Consider the following 12417-nt stretch of genomic DNA (forward strand, 5'->3'; position numbering starts at 1 on the left):
GGAAATTAATTTACTTGCAGCATTATGCGTGTGTAAAATGATTTATAAATAACAAATACCCCAAGTATTTTTTTTTTAACTGTTCACTGCCTAATGCTCACACATATGATTATAAAAAGGAAACATCTAGTCGATCAAGCAGAGGGAAACATTTGGTCTACGCGTAGACATGAATTTATTGGTGCACACATAAAACTCTAGCATCCTTCTCAAACTGTTTCGCGTGGACCTCTAAAAAATATTGCTTGCACAGTATTGGTCATTCTTGTAGCTCATTTATTCATCTTAAAACATTATATTACATCATACAGTCGGAAAATACATATGAAGGAGTTGGAGAGTACCTTCAAAGAAGAGCAATGAGAGTATATTTAATGAGAAGCCAAATCCAGCTAAATCCATCTGCACTACATCTTGCCAGAAGGAAACCCTTATTAGATTAGCTGGGCCACTTCCCTCCAATCACATTTAACAGCTAAGTATTCGTATCTATATGGACCCCTAAATCCCCCCCACAAACCCCTTGTTCTGATATTTATATATATAATAATTTAATGCAAAATGCAATTTTTTAAAATCATTCCAAGCCATTTTCTGAAGTTTATGTATTCATTACAAATAAAAATACATTATACCATCAAAAGGTGAAATATGGTGAAGCCAGCTTTTACATAAAAAAAGGAAGCTCGAAAATAATTGCGACAATCAAGGAAAGCTAGGGGAGTTTTCTATGCAAGTGTTTATGTATTAATCAAAAAAACAAACAAAAAAGTAGGCAAAAGTTTACATTCCTACCCATGCAAGTTATACATTTCAATGTGACTTGTAGCACAAAATTCAGATTTGTTAATAATTAGTTGCTTTCATCCACATCAGCTGATTCAGTCCTCACAGGACCTGTAAACCACTAGAGACGGTGGTTTTCTTTTCACCTGCTATTCAAGTCACTTCTTGTTGATGAACTCACTCGTACGATGGAAAACACTTGCAAGATAGCTTCAGGATAACTGAGCAGATCTTTACAACAGAGCGCTACAGCGAGCTGGATCAGACACTTAAACACAGGAGTTACTTACAGCATGAGCCTGAATTAGTCACTACATCAATGTGGGAGAAAAAAGGCATTTAACAGCATATAAAAAAAAAAATTATTCACTGTAATCTGAAAATGTATAAGACGGCAGTACGAAGAGTTAAAGACACATGAAGCATGAGTCTGGATGACGTCAAAGCCACGGTGGCATTGACAGATGTGATACATTTAACTTTTTAGACTCCCTTTAACAGCATTATATTCTCAAAAGACACAAGGGATCGCTTTAATATAATACACTGTCCAGAAACATGAGATATACTGTCTGTGTGTTAAATTGCATGTTTTAGCAATATCTGAGGGTAAAACGTTTAAAAATCAATGTTGTCAGAAAAGAATTTCAAATCATACTTGTTTGTAAAAACAATATCATATATATATATATATAAAAAAATATATAAACAGACGTATATTAGTGCTGTCAAATCAATTAATCACATCCGAAATGAAAGTTTGTTTATATAATGTGTGTGTATATATATATATATATATATATATATATATATATAAATACACATGCATACATGAATATATTTAAGAAAGGTGCTGTAGCCTTTATAGATTCATATTAAAGTGCGAAAGTCATAGTCATGTTCGGTTAAGTCATTAAGTTACCAGAGCTCCCTTAAAATTGTTCATGTATTTGTTATTGATGATTTACATTTAAGAACCTGTCTGTGAACTGCTGAACTGTCCTGGAGCATCCCAGCCCAGTCTCCCTCATCAAACACACCCCATTCAACTCGTCAGCTCATTAGTAGACACTTTAAGACCTGAAGTGGGTCAGAAAAGGTAGAGTTATGAGAAAATATCTATATAATCTGCATCATGTTCAGCAGTGGCAACTCTTAAAGCAGCCAAAATAACGCAATAACCCAGCTGCTGCTCAAAGAACAAAGAAAAAACTGAAAACCAATAACCTTGGGAGTTTTTTTTTAAATGTAGTGCTTAACTTTATTCAATTTCTATATTTTTACTACTTTGAGAAGGCCACAGGTAGCTAAATATGACATTTATGTTTATGTGAAGATTGGTTTAAGTTACTTTAATTTGTTTGTTTTTTCTTTTCTTATAAATGTTCAAATTGATAGCTCTCAAATACTATACTATAAGTAAAATACGGCTAATAGTGCATGGATAAATATTAGAGAAAAAAAATTAACAGAGACATCAGTATTAGTATCAGTGAAACCCAGCTTCAGCCATAAAAAAAGATGTCATTAACAAATATTATTGCAATATAAATGTTTTTAATAACTTTAATGTTAGGTGGGATTAGTCGTGATGAATTTCTGAAAATAAAAGTGATTTAATTATTTTAATCGATTGAGAGCACTCATATGATTTTTATTATATATGTGTAAATACATATATATAAATATATGTATATACAAATGTAAATATTTCTATATATAAGCAGTACACACATTACGTAACAAATCTTTCATTATGGATGCGATTAATTGGTTTCTTTTTCACAACCTACAGTACAAATCAAAATTATTCTGAGCTATGGGGCTGAACATTTCTGGAAACTTTCCAAAAAAAATTGAATGTTTTCAAAATGTAGTGTCCATCAACTGGAACATAAATGTGAAAAAAATCACTATATCGGACTTGCGAGATGTGAAATAATCGGGTTTTATTTCGCCGCTTTTACTAACCGTCATTATCCTGAGCAGGTTTTGTTATTTAATTAATTATATGCAACTGTAGTATTATCTCCCAACATTAAGACACCGATACTATGGCCATCACATGATATCACGAAGTATAAACATGGTCTAAATAGGATACAACCCTGTGTACTTCTATGTCATATTTGTGTGCAACTGCACTTGAGAGTGACATTAGTGCTCAGAGGCAGTTAAGCGTTTAAGGATCGGATTTCTGGTCTGAAACCAGTCCTGCGAGGGATAGCCTTCGAAAAGAGCAACACACACATACGCGATGAGACTGGCAAGGAACAGACACACTGATGTTTAATGCAGAGAAAGGCGCTGATGGAGTTCAGGACAGAAAAAAAAAAATGCAACAAACAACAACAACAAAAAAAGCGCACACATCGACAACGAAAAAAAATCCAGTTCTCAAGATGAAAGTCATGGACCGTTAAGACAATGGAAGGACTGTAAGAGAGATGAAGAAGCTGAGGAAGAGGATAAAGAGTGAGACGAAGAGGGGAAACAAAGACAGGAGCGGGCTTGAAATCTGTGGTCTTAAAAGAAGAACAGTAGAACGACTGATCCAATAAATAGAAAGGAAGAGGAGGGACACGAGTCTCAGAGTGCGATATATGATTCTGAGCGTGTGGTTCAGCCGGACAGGCTGCGCTGGGACTGGGGTTCAGGGGGTTTCAGGGTCACAATCAGCATTTCGAGAAGGTCTGCTTGATCTCATCCAGCACATTCCCCAGCAGCGATGGCTCGTCGCACTTGGCGTCGATGGAGACGGTCTGATCGGACTGGAAGAAAGAGAAACACTGTTTTAAAGAATCCTCTTCTTCAAATATGATAAAGAGTTGTTTGGTGGAATCCGAATCATTATGATTCAGTTTATATCGCATATTCCAAATACTCACGGTTTTGACCAGCAAACAGACGTGGTGACCCTGGATCGACCTGCTGTACATGGAGGCGCAGGAGTCAATCCTCTCCACAACTACAAACACAGGAAACCAGAGGACAGAGGATTTAAGGGTGTCCAGATTTTGAACCGTATCACAGGCGTCATTGTGAAGTTGGCGCACCGGAGAAGTGATGGTGGAAGCAGATCCTGGCCAGCAGGTGGTGGAAGGGCATGCTGATCCCCTCTAGCCGCAGAGAGCTGCCCTTCAGGTCGCCCGACTCCAGCAGCTTTGCGTATGCGTCACTGACAACACAAGGTTATCATGTTCAGCTACATGAAACCACTCAATACAGATTTATTACTTTGATTTAGTTTTAACCAAAAAACAACAGCCCTGATTAAATTAACATTATACACCTAAGCTAAAATAAATAAATATTAAAAAATTACAAATAATTATGATCATTATTTTTGTAATTATTCTAGAATTTATTATTATTATTATTCATAATACTACTACTACTAAAATATTATTACTACAAACGCTATAAAATATTACCACTAGCATTTAAAAAATAAAAATAGTAAAAGCTCCAGGTTTGCGGTGTTTATTTGTAGTACTGAACAATTTGGCGGTTATATATATTTTTTGGAGATTAAATCAATTTTACTCTAATAATAATAATAATAATAATAATAATGAGTTTTATTTATATTGTTACTACAACATCTACTAAATAAAAATTGTAAATTAAAGAAATGAGTATTTAGGCCTAATATTACTAATATAACTACAATTGCTTTTGAATATTTTTAGTAAAAAAAAAAATTACAATACTGATAATTCTATCTTTATTTTAAAAATGCACTTGTGTGTGTATGTGTATATAAATATATTATACACACACACCTATATAGATCTATCTATCGATCAAGAGAGAGAGCATGGGCGAGCTGATTTGGTGATGTGTTGCTCACCTGTAGCATGGAGTGGTGATCAGGTATGATGTGCATGTAAAGTGCAGTTTGAAGTCCAGTTTCTCATGAGTGGAGGATTCGTCCGACTGCGCCAGAAATCAATCAATACTCAGGTCAACAATACTAACACTCACACTGGAAATACATGGAAAAGTATGAGCTCTTGTGTCTGTGTGGGAGTTTCTCACCTTAACTATAAAGGTGAGGGTTCCCTTTAGCTTCTGAGGCATGACAATACTCTGCACTGAGAACACGAAGCGAGCCTCGTTTGAAACCCCTGGAAAAAGATTTGAATACATTAGTCAAATCTGCCTAAATCCAGTTAATGCCACTTACAGGAGCGTGGCTTTCCTGACCTGGTGGCAGCTGGAAGGGAACGGTGAGGCTGTCGTGAGGGCCGGCTCCCTCCGGCCGCTGCAGTTTAGAGTTGAGGGAATCCATCACATTGAACTCCATTGACTTGAGGAAGCTGTCGCTCTTATTCTCAAAGATGACTGATACCACAACTTTGCTCTCATCCTGATGGTTGCCCTGGATGTCATACACCTGCAGAAAAAGGACGTTTTTTTTATAAGACTGGAAAACTATTAGGAGGCCAAAACGTGCAGATCAGCGGTTAAAGAAGCCCAGAAATGGGAATATCACAAGCCCAAAAATCAGGTTGAAGGCAGTAAATATCATCATCATCATCCAAAATGAGAAAGAAATCACATCAGCTTTAACTACACCAAACAGGTGCATTTAACAACTAATGTTTAAAGTCAGCGCTCAAAGGCTTACAACACTCAAAAGACGTCAGTCACAACAGAAACCAGATTTCATTTGACTTTAACCTGTTAACTGTCACTCATGTTTTTGAAGACAGACTTGAATGTGCATGATACAAACCTAAATTTTTGTATTTCATGACGGAAAACATTTTGTAACATGATTTTGATGTGCTATTTACATGGTAATGCAATGTCTGATTTTAAAATGGGTTTTAAAGGATGAATTTTGAGATTTTATGTTTTCAAGTGATATATAACTTCTGATGATTTCTAAAATGTGATAGAGAAAAAGGCAACGAGGAAGTATTATTTTTAAACAAAGGTCAAAGCTCCTTTTGTAATGTAGATTTCTGAGGGTGCACTCTTGTCATAAATTGATCTATGACTTTTCCTACATAATTTTTAACAAAAAATATTGGTATAATATATATTTGGGAGTCTAAGACCTTTCCAACGATATATAGTTTGTCAAGATTAGATTAGATTTGATTGTAATATAGTATAGTCAACGTAGGCAGGGTGACATTTAACAGGTTAATGAACAAGGCTGTGAGGGATGGAAAAACAGTTTTCATTTAATGTTTAATTTAATATGTTGTGCATGTACATATATATATTTTTTTTACTGAGTTTAACAGTGTGAATACTTTGTTGTCTTCATTGGCTGCACAAAAAATATGCAGACCAAAGAATTTATATAGATTATAATTAATAAAATATAATTAAATTCTAAAATAATTTAGTATCAATTGTACAAATTGATTATATTAAATTATATATAATTTTTTTATTAATTCTATTTATTATGTACTGTACATACATACATACATACATATATGCATGCATACAAAATATATTTTCTATCTGGCTCTTAATATATTAATATATATATACACATGCACACCCTGGACTGGGCTATTAACCTGGTTTTTGTTTGTATTTGGTGTCTATTGTGACTAAAGTCTGTCTCACAGCAAGTTAGTGGCAACAACGGTAGTTCTCTTCCAATGGTTACCTGATCAGCATCTTCTTTCATCTTAAAACATACATACAGAGACACATGAACAATACATCATTCACAAACCACAGGCCAGAATCACTTAAAGCAATGAGCGGCTTCAGCAAAAACAGCATCCGTGTGACAGGATCATGAGATGTCAATTACAGGCAGAGCTTTCCCGCCGGGGCAGGAGACAAACATCAGACTGACTCACTCCACATCACGTCACACTCACCATCTTGATGTAGGAGTTCTCGGCCAGCAGAGAGTAGTTGGACATGGGCTGAAACGAGATGGAGGTTGGATAAGTACAGGATAAAGTATATTTGCTTAGCATTTAATGTCGAGAGTGGCCTTCTGTGATTGTCTGGTTAGATAGATACTGACTGGCAGAGGCTCCTCTTCCTCCACGGTGCCGTTTTGCACTGAATCTTCTCCGCCGGCGTCACTGTGATGGTGATGGTGGTGGTGTCTCTTCTTCTTTTTCTTCTCCTTCTCCTCCTTTTCTTTCTTCTGCTTCTTTTTCTTGTGTTTAGAGGATTTCTGAACAGGAAATCAACACACAGTTGGCTTAATCTGGTTTCAACAGAGCACAGCATGTTTTGGGATTCTACTGCTGATTTTACAATAAGGTTTTGATTAAAACCAAAAAAGAAAAAAAATAGGTGGACAGTAGCGAAGTACATTTATTTGATTACTGTACTTAAGTACACTTTTTAAACGTATGACTTTAACATCACTAAATTTGAAGACTAATATCGTACCTTTCACTCCACTGCATTTATATCAAGGTCCTCGAAAGTAGAAAGTCGTTACTATGTAGCAGCTTTAAAAATCAGTGGGTGATTTATTTATTTTTTTGACAGCCTATCAGTAATCACTTTTGTACGGTTACGGGAAATGATTTCCAAGGATTTGTTTGAACACGGGCCAGTTGCAAATGTGATATTTATTTACAACAATTCAATGCAAGTTAATATTGTGGTATATATTTGTTGCAATATTGTCTGATTTAGCAAAATTATGCAAGTGCTTGACTAAAATAATATTTTTGTATATTGTTTTTTTAAAATGCATATATTTATTGTTGATTAATGATTCATTTAATAGTCTCTAATGTTTTTATATGTATACACACACACGTGCATAAATTATTCTAGTGTACATTTGTGTATGTTTTTATGTTTAGTTAAAAAAATTATAAAAGTATTGTTATTTAATGATTAATGTTTGTATATTTGAAAGATTTACAAAGATGAAAAAGCACTGATGGTGGAACAAACAGAAAACTGCTTTTTAAAACAAAACCAAACAGTTGTGAAAGCCCCACCGTGTCCTCTGGTTCTGCGTCTTTAGGCTCATCAGGCTCAGATTCTAGGGCAGCCGCAGAGCTCGTGTCCACAGCAGCAGCAGACGAGGGCGCCGTCTCTTCCTGGAAACAATCAAACATTAAAACACACACTTCCTGCTTTCAAAACCTTCCACAGAGTGATCCTCTACACTACGGGGCATGCACAATTAACAAAATCATGATCAAGAAGAAGAAAAGCTAATTTGAGGTTGTTGAATTGTCACATTGGGAGAAAATGCTGAGAAAGTGGTGAACCAGCAGTGAAAGATGTGATGATTTAGACTTTTAGATTTTGAAGTCAAGATAATACTGTGTTTGCATTAAGAGGAACTGAACTACGTTTGGGCAGACAAAAGTAGTACATCAAAGCCGTTCTCTCTCAAGTGACCTACATTCGGATCATGAGGTTTTGTGCACATTAGTTGTTTGACAAACCACAAAAACTGTCAAGAGTGATGCAGTGCTTTACAACTATAGGACAGGACGAGCTAAATAAACTTATCTAAACCAACAACATGTTTATTAGATCCTGTACCCACTAAATTACTGAAAGAGTTGTTCCCTGTAGCAGAAGAACTGCTTCTCAATATTATTAACTCGTCGTTATCTTCAGGTCATGCCCCAAAACCATTCAAGCTGGCGGTTATCAAGCCTCTTATTAAGAAACCACAACTAGATCCTAGTGAACTGGCAAATTATTGCCCCATTTCAAATCTTCAATTTATGTCTAAAATTTTATTCTAATAAATACTATTCTTTATACATTTTTCAGTATGAAGAATTTCAGTCAGGTTTCAGGCCCCACCATAGCACAGAAACTGCACTTGTTAAAATTACAAATGACTTGCTTCTTGCGTCAGATCAAGGCTGCATCTCATTGCTAGTTTTACTTGATCTTAGTGCTGCGTTCGACACCATAGATCATGGCATACTCATAGATTGAATACTATACAGGTATTCAAGGGCAGGCTCTAAGATTGTTTAGATCCTATCTGTCCGATCACTACTATTTTGTTTATTTAAATGGGGAGTCACCTCATTTATCACCAGTAAAATATGGAATGCTACAAGGATCTGTCCTAGGTCCTCTGCTATTTTCAATATACATGTTGCCCCTTGGTAATATTTTATGTTTCCACTGTTATGCTGATGATACTCAACTATACATCTCAATGAGACCAGATGAAACATCTAAATTATCTAATGAAGGATACACCAAAAGATAATCGGGCTGATATTCGTCCGAATTCCCCCCTTCTGACAATCCTAGCTATGTCCCGATTATCTTGATGGTTCTACAGATTATTTTATCAGATTCTCTTAGTGTGTGGTGTGTTAAAAGAACCTGATCGGAAGATCGTCAGAGCCGCCCGACATGTTTAATATTTCCGATCAGAAATCCTGGTGTGGGGGGAACCCCAAGGACAAACGCGCACACGCTCTGGAGATTATCACGTGAATTATCACGTATCAAGTGTGATTTTGTGACCAGTGCTCCCCTCTAGCTCACTCTGTAACTTGTACAGACCATGTCCCCGCCAAACCCTTTTCTTTTTCCCCCGTAAATATTCTGTGAAAATCATTCCAAACACTATCATTGCAATTTCTTCCTGCATATCGTCCGCAATGCTTATTCTGATGTCTCGCAAGATTTTGCGAGATTTCCTGTGTTCACGGTCAAGACTCTGGTTGAAAATCTGTTTGTGTGTGGTGTGCTGTCTTTGTCACATCATGGCACACCACACACTATATGAGCAAAATGGTTTGGTTAAATCTAGGATTTTTTTATCCTCATGTTTGTGTTCTATTACATTTTGAAAATCTTATAAGTAGTAAAAAACAATTGTGTGTGTACCATAAAAAATCCTTATTTCCCATGTTACAAAAACATCATTCTTCCATCTTAGAAACATTGCTAAGATATGAAACATGTTACCTGTTTCCAATGCAGAATAGCTAGTTCATGCATTCATGACCACTAGACTGGACTATTGTAATGCACTTCTAGGTGGTTGTCCTGCATCCTCAATAAACAAGCTACAGGTAGTCCAAAATGCAGCAGCTAGAGTTCTTACCCCAGTTCCATTACCCAATTTTACAGTCTCTGCACTCGCTACCTATTAAGTTCCGTATCAGTTACAAATTATCATTACTTCCCTATAAGGCCCTAAATGGTTTAGCTCCTGCGTACCTTACTAGTCATGCTCCTGCGTACCTTACTACCATGCTACAACCCATCACGCACCCTAAGGTCACAAAACGCTGGATTTTTGGTAGTTCCTAGGATAGCAAAGTCCACTAAAGGAGGTAGAGCTTTTTCACATTTGGCTCCCAAACTCTGGAATAGCCTTCCTGATAATGTTCGGGGTTCAGACACACTCTCTCCATTTAAATCTCATAATTTGTTACTGCAGTTGTATATAATGAAATGTGTTCTTATTCTTTAGCTTGGGTTAAACTAATTAATTTTACTTTGTTGGAACAGCAGCTATGCTAATGATGTCTCTATTTGTTTCTCTGTTTTGCCACGGGATGTAACTAGGATTTACACAAGCTCCAGTCTGGATCCAGAACACCTGAGAAGAGATGATGCTGACCCTCAGAGGACCACAGATGATGCTAAACCTGAATCAACAAACAGAACTAACAATTATTGCTACATGTGTGACTGCATCATTTAATAATTGCTTTTATTGTCTGGTTGACTAAGTCTTGTATTTTTCTCTAAGGCCCCATTTACACTGCATGGTACCAGTGACCCAAATCCGATTTTTTGCTCTCATGTGGCACAGATCGGATATGACCGGTGTACGTGTAAGCAGGAAAAAACCACATGGATTCCGATGTTCTCAGATCGGATTCAGGCCTCATTCATATGTGGTAATAAATCAGATATGAATCGGATACCTGCATTTGCGTGTGCCATGTAAGCAGACAAATCGGATATTCCCCAGTAAATGCGAGCCGTACGTCATTAAAAAAGTGACGTCAACTCAGGTGGACACCAGCAACTGAGAACACATGACTTATTATAGGCATGATGGAGGACGAAGGATACACACAGTGGAGCAATGCAGAGCTTTCATGTCTTTTAAGTCTCTGGGGCGAAGAGATGGGGCAAAAATGCAGGGTTGTTACAGAAATAAAAGGCTCTCCTTTTTTTCTCCGCCATGCGAGACCAATGTTTTGCTGATTTTTTTTTTTTTTTGTTGACTTTTCAAAATATTGTGGAAAGCAAAACACTGTACAATGTGTCGTTTAAGCAATCGATATCGCAAAGTACGAATCCACAATAGTCACATCACAGGATGTGCGATGTAGGCTGTCATAGTTGATCCGTTATTCAGTAACTGTACGGGCCCGCTGCTAATTGCACAGCTTAACCACAGAGTGAAAGTTTTGACAGGTCAGCGTGAGAGAGAGCGAGCCCCGGCTGCACGCTCACCATCTTCAAACAACGCAAGCGCGGTCTTGCTCTCTCTCCCTCGCGCATATTAATCAATTGACACGATGGTGTCATAATCATTTAAAATGAGAATGTAAATCTGCTCACCCCATTTTTGTTTGTAAGAAAAAATTTGTTCAGATTTCATATCACAATATATATCGCAGAAAAATAAAATATTGCAATGTCATTTTTTTCCCAATATCGTGCAGCCCTACTGTATAATTTTTCTTTACATCTGCATCCATTGTATTTCATGCCGTTTTACTTCATTTTCTGGGTCCGAACGTCTAAGTTTGGTAGTTTCAGCAGTGTATAGTGTAAATGCAAAAATCGGATACGGGTCACTTTTAAAAGATGATGTAAGCGGGTCGTCAAAAAAAATCGGATATAGTCAGAAAATCGCATTTGGGCATCAAGACCTGCAGTGTAAATTTCTCTCATATGCACATAAACTGACAGTCACCACTGATAAACTACTACTAAATATTATAGAAACTTAATTTTCTGTAAAGCTGCGTTGCAATGATTTGTATCGTAAAAAGCGCTATACAAATAAACTTGAATTGAACTAAATTGATGGCTGTTCATGCTGATACAGACATGATTATACAGAAGAAGCTTCCCACATCCGTAATGAAGACACATTTACACCTCTGCACGTGCACACATGCACCCTGAACTAAAACAAGCAAATGCTGAAAAACACAAATGTGTCGTGACCTGTGAAAAACTGCGGGAAAAAAGAGGGGTGTGACAAAGAGACTGGCACGTCAAGAACAGTGAGAGCCCGAAGGGAAAACCTAAAACAGACGCTCATTAACAACAGGACAGACCGACAGCAGTATGACCGGAGGGGAAGGAGAGAGAGAGGGAGAGAGCATGAGGGACCGGACCTGGGCGGCGGGGGGGACAGGAGCGCTACAGAGCCAGAAATCCAGATCGGAGGCCTAGAACAGAAAAGGCAAGGTGGGGAACATGAGTCCAATCCTGTTTGATTCAAACAGAACCCCAAACAAATGCTCTGATGACAACAGAAAACAAAATGAGCACATATTCCATCACCTTGTCTGTTATGGCCACTTCAACAGCTGTTCAAATGTACATATTACATAAAGAAATTATACTTATTAACTTATAATTATTAACATATATATATATATATATATATATATATATATATATATATATATATATATATATATATATATA

At 36.8% G+C, this 12417-nt stretch overlaps 1 protein-coding gene across 3 annotated transcripts in view; it reads right to left on the minus strand.

Annotated features, from left to right (window-relative positions):
* Positions 1 to 255: 255 nt before the first annotated feature.
* ap3d1 (adaptor related protein complex 3 subunit delta 1) overlaps positions 256 to 12417 on the minus strand; it is a 28965-nt gene continuing 16803 nt past the window's right edge. The window contains exons 24-34 of one of the 3 annotated variants that reach the window (XM_052538600.1): positions 12102 to 12155; positions 7740 to 7841; positions 6797 to 6952; positions 6645 to 6692; positions 6425 to 6445; positions 4996 to 5185; positions 4828 to 4916; positions 4640 to 4725; positions 3843 to 3964; positions 3675 to 3754; positions 256 to 3557 (exon numbers count right to left, since the gene is read on the minus strand). In XM_052538600.1, the coding sequence (XP_052394560.1) occupies positions 3462 to 3557; positions 3675 to 3754; positions 3843 to 3964; positions 4640 to 4725; positions 4828 to 4916; positions 4996 to 5185; positions 6425 to 6445; positions 6645 to 6692; positions 6797 to 6952; positions 7740 to 7841; positions 12102 to 12155 (1044 nt within the window). In that variant the 3' untranslated portion in view covers positions 256 to 3461. The remainder of the gene's footprint in view (positions 3558 to 3674; positions 3755 to 3842; positions 3965 to 4639; positions 4726 to 4827; positions 4917 to 4995; positions 5186 to 6424; positions 6446 to 6644; positions 6693 to 6796; positions 6953 to 7739; positions 7842 to 12101; positions 12156 to 12417) is intronic. The other 2 variants (XM_052538602.1, XM_052538601.1) reach the window with 2 other exon arrangements.

The sequence above is a fragment of the Carassius gibelio genome, chromosome A22 (genome assembly GCF_023724105.1).
Source record: "Carassius gibelio isolate Cgi1373 ecotype wild population from Czech Republic chromosome A22, carGib1.2-hapl.c, whole genome shotgun sequence".
Classification (NCBI taxonomy): Eukaryota; Metazoa; Chordata; class Actinopteri; order Cypriniformes; family Cyprinidae; genus Carassius; species Carassius gibelio.